The 13,214-nt window shown below is 41.5% G+C and overlaps 1 protein-coding gene across 1 annotated transcript in view; it reads left to right on the plus strand.

The window, feature by feature from the left end:
• LOC101847452 (L-threonine ammonia-lyase) overlaps nt 1-13,214 on the plus strand; it is a gene marked incomplete at its 3' end in the record, with an annotated part of 46,435 nt that overhangs the window by 26,395 nt on the left and 6,826 nt on the right. Inside the window, 6 exon segments of the mRNA XM_013087740.2 lie at nt 1-174; nt 3,707-3,762; nt 4,627-4,789; nt 6,291-6,381; nt 7,927-8,002; nt 10,120-10,245. Coding sequence (XP_012943194.1) covers nt 1-174; nt 3,707-3,762; nt 4,627-4,789; nt 6,291-6,381; nt 7,927-8,002; nt 10,120-10,245 — 686 coding nt within the window.

Genomic DNA, 13,214 nt, shown 5'->3' on the forward strand with positions numbered 1-13,214 from the left:
AAAGGTGTGATCGCCGCCAGTGCCGGGAACCATGCCCTGGCTCTGTCCTACCACGGACACCTGCTGGACATCCCCGTGACGGTAGTGATGCCTATCGTGGCGCCCATGATGAAGGTGGAGGCTTGTAGGCTGTACGGGGCCAACGTGGTGGTCTTTGGGAAGGATTTCGGAGAGGTGGGACCTGGACATTGGTTTGTCTGTCTGTTTGTTTGGTTGTTTTTTTTTTGGGGGGGACGGGCGTGTTGATAGAGTGGTCTTTGGGAAGGATTTCGACGAGGTTGGTCGTGGAGATGGACTGCTTATCTGTTTTGTTTTGTGTGTTTCGTCTGTTTGTTTGTTTGTTTGTTTGTTTGTTTTTGGAAGGGGTTGGGGACGGGGTGGGTTGGTGGTAGAGTGCGCCGTGGGATGGGGATGGGGACGGGGATTAGATGGAGGGATGTTTTGGCGAATTAATGTATGATAGAAGCTGCATATCCCCAGCACTGGTCATGGTTTCTGTCTCTCTCTCTCTCTCTCTCTCTCTCTCTCTCTCTCTCTCTCTCTCTCTCTCTCTGGATTGTGTTTTTGTTTATATTTGTTCTTTTAGGAGGAAAAAAGGGGCGGGGAGAAGGGGGCTGACAGGTGTGTAAATGGATAGTGTAAGACATCCTCGTGACGGTAGTCATGCCCATAGTGGCGCCCATGATGAAGGTGGAGGCTTGTAGGCTGTACGGGGTCAACGTCGTGGTCTTTGGGAAGGATTTCGGAGAGGTAGGTCATGACTCTTGAATGATTATCTCTTTTGTTTGGTTTATTTTGTCTGTTTGTTTGTTTGAGTTTTTTGTAGGGGGGGGGGGAGTGGTTGGGGATGATCATTTTGATGAGAGAGTGGTGTTTGGGAAGGATTTCGGGAAGGTTGGTCGTGGATCTGGACTGATTATCTGTTTTTTTGGTAGTTACTTACTGCTGTTACTGTTGTTGTTGTTGCAGTTGCTACTGTTCTTGCTGCTGCTGCTGCTGTTGTTGTTGTTGTTTTATGTGTTTTTCCAGAGGAATGGGGGATGGGGTGGGTTGATGGGGATGGGTGTTGGGGTTGGGGTAAGAAATTAGATGAATGGATGATTTGGATGAGTGGATGAATGAATTTCTGGATGAAGCTGCACATCTTCAACACTGGTCATGATTTCCCACTGTGGGCACTATGTTTAGTTTAGTTTTGTTTGGGTTTTGTTGGAGCTTTGTTTCTAATTAATTATTTTATGCCTCGGATTAGAGATGGGGGTGGGGGGTTTAGATAGGTGTGTAGATGGGCAGTGTAGGTGGGACATCCCTGTGACGGTAGTGATGTCTATCGTGGCGCCCATGATGAAGGTGGAGGCTTGTAGGCTGTACGGGGCCAACGTGGTGGTCTTTGGGAAGGATTTCAGAGAGGTGGGTCGTGACTCTTTGACTCATTATCTGTTTTGTTTTTTGTTTTGTCTGTAGATTTTGGGGGGATTTAGGGACTGGCGTGTTGATGGTAGAGCGGTCTTTGGGAAGGGTTTTGGAGAGGTGGGTCGTGACTCTGGACTGATTAGCAGTTTTTTGTGGTTACTTATTGCTGTTACCGTTGTTGTTGTTGTTGCTGCTGCTGTTAGTGTTGTTGTTGTTGTTGTTGTTTGTGGGGGGGGGGGGTCAAGGATGGGGTGGGTTGATGGGGAGATGAAGGTCAAAACGTAAGATAGGGGGATACTTTGGCTACATGTTCCCACCTTCGTAATCCTTTGGTGAGGCAGCGTGGTGGAATCAGGCTCTCATCAAAATAATCAAAGTGAAGAAACTTGCATTTTTCAGCAGCTTTGTGAATTTTTATCAAATTTTTGTTTTTTGGCCCAACACCTTTCATACACATTAAAGAACTCATTTTTGTGCGGATTTTTCTGAAAAACATTGGTAAAAAAGAAGTAAATTTTCAGTTACCATGGACTCTTAAGCTAAAGGAATAACTGATGTTTTGGCGGCCATTTTCTCACTAATTTTACCTCTGAAAACAGGTGATCCCCACCTCCTTTATTCGCAAATATTTCGAATTGTATTCAAGATAAATGAATATTTGTTTAATCCAAATAAAGACAAATGAGCAAGCTTTAAGATGATACCAGTAACTCTACATGCCCAAAAATTGACGAGAGCCCGATTCCACCACGCTATTTAAATGTTTGCTGAAAGCAAGAGAGACAACCCCAAAGCTGCTGGTGTGAAGAGTTTCAAAACGATAGCCTCCCTTGATTTCAAAGCTGCTCTGCAATGATGTTGTTATTCTTCTTGTGCTCTTTCGTTCCTTGTTCTTTATCTCTGACTGATAAAAACACGAATGTTCAGGTTTTCCGATAAATTGTAGGTTGACTTGTTTATGTGCTCAATGGCCTGGCAAAAAAGACTCCGTTATTCAGAAAAATAAGGTAAGATAAAATAATACTTTATTATTCCAGAAGGAAATTTTTCTTGGCTGTACAGGACCGTAAAAACACATGCAGGTATACATTAAAAAGATTAAATTATATATTACTCTCATTAAAATTCTATATGAAAAGAGAAGTAAAGCTGACAAAATGTACATTCACATCAGATGCATCATTCAACCACATGCTGAATTTAATTACAAGACCTTTGGAGTTATATACAGATACATACTCGAAAGAGCAACACACATCTATGCTCATTCTGACAAAAGCCTTATGCTAGATGGTAAAAACTTATTTTTATATCTTTCTTGAGCTGTAAGAGCCTCATCGCCACTGAGCAGCGCCGGAAAGAAAATGGACATTGTGAGGAAGACAGAGTCAAACTTTTGTGAATGATATAGTCTAATGTAACTTTGTGAACGTATTGGATGGAAGGAACGTATTTGTGATAGGACTCTAGTGCAATCTTGGGTTTTAGTCGATTGTTTGAACTTGAATATGAATTTATTCTTGTACAGGGAACTTATACACTATGAAGATGCATAAAAGTGGGTGGTTGGCGGGTGGTCTGGTGTGGTTTGCTCCTTCTTTCCTATAAAAAGTCTATCGTCTCTATCTCCCCTCCTTCTTTTTGGTTTTTGTTACTCTCTTGTAACGCCTCTAGTCCTCGCACTTATATGACCTTATTATTATACGAGCGCTGTAAAACTTTTACTAAAACTAAGGTGCATGAAAGGACCATCCTTTTTTTTTTTAAAGAGGATGCAGTTTATTGTCAAAACTCGAACTTAAAGTTCTAAGAAACAAGATAGTGGGTGGTTGGCAGATGCTATTAGTGTAGTTTTCTCCTCTTCTTTCCAAACAAACATCGATCGTCACTATTTTTCCTCCTTCTTTTGTTTTTGTGTTTGTTACTCTCTTGTAATGCCTTTAATTATCAGCTCTTGTATTACCTAATTGTGTTGCGAGTGCCGTAAATTCTTACTATCTATAACCAGTTTAAAAAGACAAGGTAATGTGGGTGAGTCCATGAAAAATCAAACTGCATAGACACATTTAATGTGGGCAGGATGACATGCTGAAAATATTCTAAATAGTGATATGTCTGGGTTTTTTTTCCTTTCTTTTACTACCCCCCCCCCTTAAAAAAAACAAAAGAAAAAAAACAACCCAGCAATAACAAACTAGCGCTCATATGACCTTATGCAGTTGCGAGCGCCGTAAAACCCCATGCTAAACTAAACTAAATAACAAACTAACAAGATAAATTCTATTGATTTCAGAGCAAACAGTATGCCATGCAGCTGAGTAAGAAGAAAGGCCTCCTTTATGTCAATGGGTAAGTGCATTGCTAGGACATCTCAGGTTCAAGGTGAGCGGGTGGTTGGCGGGTGCTCTGGTGTGGTTTGCCCCTTATCTTTCCTAGCGAAACATCTATCATCTTTGTCTCTCCTCCTTCTTTTGTTTGGTTGGCAGGTGCTCTGGTGTGGTTCACCTCTTTTTCGTATCAAACATCAATCGTCTTTGTCTCCCCTCCTTCTATTTTGTGTTTGTTACTCTCTTGTAACACCTCTAATCTTCGGCACTTATATGACCTTATTGTGTTGCAAGTGCCATAAAACACTTACTAAAACTAAAACAAACCTTCTGTTGTTTTGTTTGTATGATACTCTCTATTAACACCGGCAATCCTCGGCACTACTTTGGTCTAATTGTGTTGTTGCAATTGCCGTAAATCCTTACTAAACCGGTTTTAAAAAGCACAGCTGTTTGGATGTAGATCAGACTGCTTAGAACAGAGACTGATGAGTGGGTGGTTGGCGGGTGCTCTGATGTGGTTTGCCCCTGATCTTTCCTATCAAATATCTAATGTCTTTATCTCCTCTCCTTCTTTTTTGTGTTTGTTACTCTTTTGTAACACCTCTAATCTTCTGGCGCTCATATGACCGTATACAGTTGCGAGCGCCGTAAAACCTCTACTAAAAGTAAACTGATGGAGAGCCCTTCTTTGAGGAGGCTTATACCCAATACCGGGGTGAAAGAGGCAGAGAGAGACTTAGAGAGTGAGAGAGACAGAGAGACTGAGAGTGAGATAGATTGAGAGAGAGATGCAGAGAGAGAGAGAAAGAGAGAGAGAGATATTCTATGTAGCTTGGCTTTTTCTCTTTTGCTCTCCTACAATTTTATCATTTTTCTCCGCCAGCTACGACCACCCCCACATCTTGGCTGGGCAGGGCACCATGGGTCTGGAGATCATCGAGCAAGTCCCACAAATCGATGCCTGCATCATCCCTGTAGGGGGAGGTGGGCTGATTGCCGGCAGTGCTGTAGCCCTCAAGAATCTCAAACCTTCTGTTCAGATCATCGTGAGTCCTCGAGATAACCCTCTTTCGCCCCCCCCCCCCTCCCCACAACCCCTAGCATGACAAGTTTGTTATCAGTTAGTTGATGACCTAAGTATAATAGTACAATAATTGCTCCCTCAATTGATAGAACAATTAATCCTCCCTAGAATTGTAATCCGTTTGTCCGGGCCTCTTGTGTTGTGACATGGCTGAATAAAGGTATTGTTAACTTGACCAGTGAACCCGTTATATTATCTTCTTTATTGTCATTTCCAATGTGTATGACTGGTCAACACTGAATGAACATGAGTTTGATTTGCCACTGGGGAGAGAGTTTTTATATCGAGTATTTGAGTTTTTCCGCTGGGATGTTGTACTCCTCTCCGCCAAGGTTGGACCCGACAGACAGGCCTAATTGAAGCAGGTTACCTTGCGAATTGTCTAAATTGTGTCTATGGGGGCGTAAAACATTAACCGTTATTTAACTAGAAAGAATGAGTTAGCTTCTAGTGCCGTATGACACATTAAGTGGCGTTGGTGGTCTAGTGGATGGGTGCTCAGACTCGCAACGGTAAGGTGGTGAGTTCCGAATCCCATTAGGGGCTCGACTGATGCCTCGTTATAATTTAGATACCCATGGATAGTCTAGCACGACAACCGTACACAGAAATCAGCAACCGACCATGTTGGATGTTTATGGCACTACTGAATCATGACTTTAATTTCTCATCCTGAAGAGTGCCATATCAATACATTCAAACAAGGAGACATAACTACGGCAATTAACGATAATGAACCAAACACAGTTATTGGTCATATAACAGATATTACAGAGATATATTACACGGACTTTGTGTCCTTCGGAAAGACACTTTACTCAAATTTTTCTCACTTCACCGTGGTGGGAATGGCTACCCAGCTATAGACAGTGAAAGATCTTATCAGTTTGTTAGTGGTTGAGCGCTTAATTGGCTGCTTGCACTGTATGCTTCCTGGGAAGCCGAGATTGGTTCTGAGTGTTATAGACTCTCTCTCTCTCTTCCTCTTGCCCTTTTTAACTCCCAGTGGAGCATAGACCATCAACAACATTTCTCCAGCAAAGCCTGTCCTGTGCATGCTTTTCTAGCTGTTTCCATGATGTCCACGCCTTTTCCATTTCCGCTTGTACCGTTCGCCTCCATGTCATCTTTGGTCTTCCTTTCTTACGTTTTCCTTGTGGATTCCACGTCAAAGCCTGTCTGATGATGCTTGTCGGGGGTCTCCTCAGGGTGTGCCCAATCCATTTCCATTTCTCCACCTGTATGTCTTTCTTTACTGGCCTTTGGCTTGTTTTTTCCCCCAGTTGAGCATTTGTGACTCGATGGTTACAGAGTCAGGTGGGGTAATAATATAGTGTAAAGCGCATAGAGCTTGCTATCGAGCTATACAAATGCTATTTATTATTATTATTAAGTTATAATGACTATGATTGTGTTGATGTTTCTTTCAAAACAACTCGTTTCTGTTCCACTGTCTGTTCCAGGGCGTAGAATCGGAAAGATCCACGGGCTTCCAGGAGGCGATGCGGACCGGCCACCCCGTCTACACCCCTGTGGGGCAGACACTCGCAGACGGTAAGAGGAGAAAGAATGCAGGGGATTGATGGGCGGAAAGTAGCATTAGAGAATATTGTAACAACAGGAAAGTTTGATGGAAAGAGAGGCAGAGGCAGACAGAGGGAAAAGATTCTGGACAAGATGACAACAAGGCAGGGAGCAGTAAGAACAACAGACACCATTGTTGTGGCGCAGGACCGGGTAAAGTGAAGGTCCATGATTGCCCACGCCAGTCGGCAAGGCACCAGATGATGATGATGAAGGGGAGAACGAGTGCAGGGGATTGGCGGGCAGAGGCTTCTATAATGAAAGAAGAAGATTACAATATTGATCCCCGCTAAATGTATTTTTGTCGGTGGAGATAGTTATTTCTGAACTATTTTTGTCGTAATTAACTACTATTGTCGTGCAAGCTGATCTGAGGTTGGTTGGGTTTTTTTTAAGGTTATGTTATTTTCAGTTCTTTTGGTACTGAAAAAAGTAAAACCATGGTTATTGGTTGACTGTTTTCTGTACGTGAAAAAATAAGTACGGTAAGTACAGTCGACCCTGACAATCCCCTGTACATATTACCACTTCCCATATGCCTCTTTGTGTTTTTTAAATATATGTGAGGTAGTGTGATGAAATCAGGCACTCGTCAACATAACAAAATTGGAGAAACAGAAATTTTCCCACCAGTTTCGCAATTTTAATCAAATTTAAAAATTTTTGTTCCACCCTGTTATGTCCAAATAAAAACATTTCCTTGTGAATTATACTGAAAAACGTGATTAAAAAGTCAAAACATGTAATTTTCCAGTTTTCAAGGACTCTTTAGCTATTGAAGTTACCAAGCTTTGGCGGCCATTTTCTCTGCATTTTCACCGCTGAAACCAAGTGAACTTACCTCTTTCAATCACAAATACCTTCATTTCTGCTCAAGATAAATGGGTATTTTTTCATCAAAAGAAAGATAAATGAACAGGCTTTAAGATGATACCAATAACTCCCCATGCACAGAAATTGACGAGCGCCTGATTCCACCGCGTTGCGACACAGATTATGGGATGGGTTCAAATTCTGTCATGAGCACCGGCCATGCGTCATTAGGAAAGGCACTTTGCAGGAATTTTCCTGACTTCATACAGTTGGGAATGGCTATAAATTATAGTGAGAGATCTTGTCAGTTTGTTAGTGTTAAAGCAATTAATTTGCTGCTTGCTCTGTATAATTTCCCAGGAAGCTGATAATGTTTCTGAGTGTTCTAAGGTCATGTGGGGTAATACTATAGATTGCAAAGCACATAGTTTGCTATTGAGTGGGCCAGTTATATGTGCTATACAAATGCCATTTAGTAGGTGGTTGGCGGGTGCTCTGGTGTGGTTTGCTTCTTCTTTCCTATCAAACATCTATCATCCTTATCTCCCCTTCTTCTTTTTTATGTTTGTTACTCTCTTGTAACACCTCTAATCTTCTGGCGCTCGTATGACCTTGTGCAGTTGTGAGCGCCGAAAAACCTCAACTAAAACCAAAATGTCATTTATTATAATTATTTATCATTGTTTCTCTGTATCTGTCTAGGTTTGGCTGTTCCTGTCGTTGGATGCAACGCGCTGGCGACTGCAGAACCTCTAATTGACAGAATGATCACTGTTAAGTAAGTGTAGAGCGAGACAGTGAAAATAAAACAGAAGCAACAGAAATGTGGTTTCTTAGGAGACTGCTAAGAGTATCATGGAAGGAAAAGAAATCGAATGAGCTGGTGCTTGATGAAGCCCACGTGGGACGGTCAATGTTAAAAACAATCAGGAAACGACAAATGCAGTTTTTGGGACACCTGAATAGACATATGGGTCTTGAACATCTAGCTCTCTCTGGCAAAATTGAAGGCATATGAGGCAGGGGTAGGCCCAGAACAACCTACTTAGGGAACCTAAACAAATGGGTAACTCGGATAGATCAAGGAAAACGTAGCTTTTTTGAGAGCATCTGAGCAAAGGAATGAATGGAGAACCATGATCGCCTATGTCTGTCGCAGATGTGGCACTGAATGATGATGATGAAGTGTAGAGTTTGCTGTTTCAGTCTTTTTCATTTCTTGCTGAAAAAAAACCTTGAGCCGCTGTTAACTCAATTAAGCCTGAGCCATTTTTCACCCAACAACCTGACACTTTTGGAGTATATAGAAGGGTTAACCTCAAAAAGACTGAAAAGCTATCATAATTTTTAAAAATGCAACAAGAGAAAAAAAGAAATGCTCTGAAAGAAAAAGAAAACTGCGTCTAATTTGTCCAAATAGTTTTTATTTTATCAAGGTTATTTCTAAAGTCTTGTGATCAGAAGCAAGAGCAAAGTAAGTAACTTTGTTGGAAATACCGGACATCTGAGTTGACCCAAGTGGCATATACTATCTTTTGAGGTAGAGTGGTACAGTGTATCCCTTGGGTCTTGATTGTGATAATGGTTTTTGCTTGATCTGGGCTATCATTTTCAGATCGTGATTAATTAATCCTATCCCTACGCCCTGGGGTCAATTTGTACCCCCGGGGTTGTATTCTTCACATTTGAGAATACTTCTAGTCCGAAGATCTCTTGGAAACTTTCAGTATTTCTCAAAAACTCATTTTGACAGACTGCTACGCAAAGCGTACCGATCGGATTAACGAATAAATTTCCTCTTTGGAATGTGATGGCACTGAGTTCCCCACGTCGTATGCATACGGTAGTAAAACACGACGTACAGATAGGGTTAAGATTACTTTTTATTGCTTTTGTCTTAGAATAACTTTCGATATTTACTTGAATGTATCCCACACAGCCAAAGTTGGCCACAGACAGGCACGGTCGAAGCAATCTGCCTCCTACAAGTTCTGAATTATGATCATATGAGTGGCGTAAAACAAATTTCAAATATAGAGACAAATAATTTTCTTTCCAGAGAATGGGTGCCTGGTGGGTGCTCTTGTATGGTTTACTTCTTCTTTACTATCAAACATTATATCATCCTTAACTGTCCTCCTTCTTTTATTTTTTTTGTTGCTCTCTAGTAACACCTCTAATCTTGGACACTTTAATGACCTGTTTGCGTTTTGAGTGCTGTAAAACTCTTACTAAAATTAAAACTAAACTAATCTTTGGCACTTTAATGACCTAATTGTGTTTCAAGCGCAGTAAAACTCTTACAGTGGATGGTTGGTGGGTGCTCTGGTGTGGTTTGCTCCTTCTTTCCTATCAAACATCTGTCGTCCTTATCTCCCCTCCTTTTTTGTGTTTGTTACTCTCTTGTAACACCTCTAATCTTCGGCACTTATAAGACCTTATTGTGTTGCATGTGCCATAAAACTTTTTCTAAAACTAAACTCTTACTAAAATTAAAACTAAACTATAATCTTGGTCACTTTTATGACCTATTTATTTGCATTTCAAGTGCTGTAAAACTCTTACTAAAATTTAAACTAAACTATAATCTTTGGCACTTTTATGATCTATCTATATGTGTTGCAAGCGCTGTAAAACTTTTACTAAAATTAAAACTAAACTAATCTTTGGCACCGTTCTGACCTATTTATTTGCATTTTAAGTGCCATAAGACTCTTACTAAAATTGAAACTTAACTAATCTTTGGCTCTTTCATAACCTGTTTGTATGTGTTTTAAGTGCTGTAAAACTCATACTTAAATTAAAACTAAACTAATCTTTGGCACTTTTATGACCTATTTATATGTGTTGTAAGTGCTGTAAAACTCTTACCACTTGTCTTACTTTATTCCCCAGAGAATCTCACATCGCCCTGGCCATCCTGCGGCTGATAGAGCAGGAGAAAGCCGTGGTGGAGGGCGCTGGTGCCACTGGTCTCGCCGCCATTATTCAGGGCCTGGTACCCGAGCTCAAAGGCAAATCGTGAGTTGCTTTTCTGGAAATCTTGTGTGCATTACTCAAGATCAGATCTGCCCCTCATCTTGTTTTTATCGGGATATCCCCTTTTTTTCCCCCCCACAAATCTCTAGACCTTATGCAGTTGCGAGCGAAGTAAAACCTCTACTAAAACAAACAAACAAATCTCTAGCATCCCAATTTCAATCGCGTGCATCCTGATTTTTCTGTTCCGTCTATTGTACCGGATTTGTTCTAAAAACTTACTCTGCCATCCTATATTAAGTTTTCTCAGGGTTTCCTTGACACCCTAGATCCACCTTTTGTGTGGCCTTCCTCTTCCTTTATAGCCTGAGTGCTTGGTGTTGTAGTGTTTACTACCAGTTTTTTTAATGTTTGAAATGGATAGTTGGTGGGCCCTAGTCATAGATGCTGTTTTTACCGGCTGTCACAATTCCCCCCCCCCCACCCCCCCACAAAGTCGTAGTGACCATTCTTTGCATGAGGTTTTGTTAGAGAAGAGGGGCCTTTTTAATCTATCAGTTCAGGTATTTGGGGATTTGTCTCTCTTTTTTAGTTTTAGTAAGTGTTTTATGGCTCTTGCTACACAATAAAGTCATATAAGTGCCGAAGATAAGAGGTGATACAAGAGAGTAACGAACACAAAATAGAAGGATGTGAGAAAAGGACAATTGATGTTGGACAGGAAAGAAGGAGAAAACTACACTAGAGCACCCGCCAACCACCTACTTTGTCACTCTACGACATGCATGGAAAAGATAATCATGCAAAATGTTAGATTTACATATTTATTTTAGGTAGTCAAGTTATAAGGGTAGCATCTCTGGTGGCTGCGGAGCAGTTCCCTTTTTTAGGAAGGGCCTAGACATCTTGTTCTTTAACAACTTTCGCTCAACACCCCTCCTCCCTCTCTTCCCCCCCCCCCCCTTTATTAGCAAGGGCTTTGACATCTTGTTCTTTAACAACACGTCTTACTGGTCGCTCATTAACCCCCTTCCTCCCTCCCTCTCCCCCGCCCTTTCTTAGCAAGGGCTTTGACATCTTGTACTTTAACAACACGTCTTACTGGTCGCTCATTAACCCCCCTCCTCCCTCTCCCCCCAACCACATTACTTAGCCCAACTTATTTCACACAATTTTTATTCAAGCCAGATAACTCATTGCTTGCATATTTTTGACTGAGGCCAGTTTGATTCAGTTACTTCCCTTATTTAGTACAGTATTCATAAAATATTATCACTTTTTCTTCCCTCCCCCCAACCACTCTGCCCGTTTTTGATAGATACTATGGCTTTTGATTTTCATGCCTCTAGAACTTTCGAAATAACTTTCTTTGCTAAGCTCTGTTTCTACTTCTGATAGTTTAATGGGTGCTTATGAATGAGCGGTTGCCAATGAATCATTTTATATATTAATATTGTAATGTTCCTTGTAAAATGTGGCTATTATCATGCTTTTCTGTGTAAACTGTGTGCTTCCCAAGAAGTTAAGGTTGTTTCACAATGCTACCAGATCTGCAGGGGTAGTAGATTCTAAAATGCTTAGGGCTTGCTTTTGAGCAGGAATTTGCGATAAACAATTAATGCCATTTATTATCTAGCTACACTTCAGCTCTGCCGTAACTGTCTCCTTCCAGAGGGCTTTCGTGGCCTAGAGATTAAGGTATTGGCCTCTCATTCAAAGGTCCTGCATTCGAATCCAGGGAGCGACGGAAAACTTTTCTTCTCTAAAATTGTCCCCTTTCACCTCCTTTCCTTCTCTTTAACAATGTTTTGTCGTCTGCTTTCGTATCCACTTTCTGCTCCCACCCCTTCACATCCTTTGCCTCCTCCTCTGGGCTCCTGACTCTTTCTGCAGCCTTTCTACTGCCACCCCTTGTCTCCTTCTTACTGCTGTCTTTCAGCCACACCCCTGATCTTCTGGTAGGAAAAATCTACACCTAGCCCTCTCGGAAAAGGGCTAAAAATCTCGGAGGTCCCGTGTGCAAGTTTTGGACGTTAAAGACCCCTTGGTGGTCTAAAATCGATAAGAGTAGGCTTCGGCCGCCACCCGGGCAAAATTCTAAATTTCCTGCCATCTGAAAATTCCGCGCGCTCAAATGACCTTATGCAGTTGCGGGCGCCACTAAACACTTACAAAAACAAGAAAGCATGTCTCCATCCTCATTATTTTCCTTTGTATTTCTATTATATTTGTTGAAATCACTATGTCTTTTCTTTTTGTGTTGTCATTTCTCTTAACGTTATATCCAAGATCTAATAATTCTTGGTGGCATTGGGAGCCTAGTGGTTAGGCTACGGAACTCGTACTCGTGAGATTATGAGTTCAGGGGTTCGAACCTCAGCTCAGTCCGACGTTGTATCCTTGGGAAAGACACTTTACACGAATATCCCATTTGACTCAGTCCTTTCGGAAATGCACGTTAAACTCAGAGGTACCACCTCTTAAATAACTTAACAGTATTGATAAGGGCGTTAAACCTATACCCCCCCCCCCGGGCAGTGGCTACCGATTAAAGTTGTCTTTAGGCCATTCTCAAAAGGGGGATATTAACGTATTGTTATGCACAGTAGAATTGTATATGGGTTAACTGATCAATGTCATGCTCATACTGTGCCCGAACAATATAGAAGGAACTGCTGCCTTTTCTTTCTTTATCCTTACTATCGTAATTTTTCTTCTGCTTCTTTTGTATGTTTGTCACTCTCTTGTAACCTGCTATTTCCGGGGTGCCTTGATAGTCGAAACAGGCTTTGTGCTGTTGAGACTAGAGAGGTGAGCCAAGTAAAATGATTCCCCGTCTCTGTCGACATCCACCCCTTGGCACTCATATGACCTTACACAGTTGCCGGCGCCGTAAAACCTTACTAAGTGGGTGGTTGGCGGGTGGTCTGGTCTGGTTTGCTCCTTCTTTCCTATCAAACATCTATCGTCCTTATCTCCCCTTCTTTTTTAAATGTTTGTTACTCTCTCGT

The sequence above is a fragment of the Aplysia californica genome, unplaced genomic scaffold, assembly GCF_000002075.1.
Source record: "Aplysia californica isolate F4 #8 unplaced genomic scaffold, AplCal3.0 scaffold00632, whole genome shotgun sequence".
Lineage (NCBI taxonomy): Eukaryota > Metazoa > Mollusca > Gastropoda > Aplysiida > Aplysiidae > Aplysia > Aplysia californica.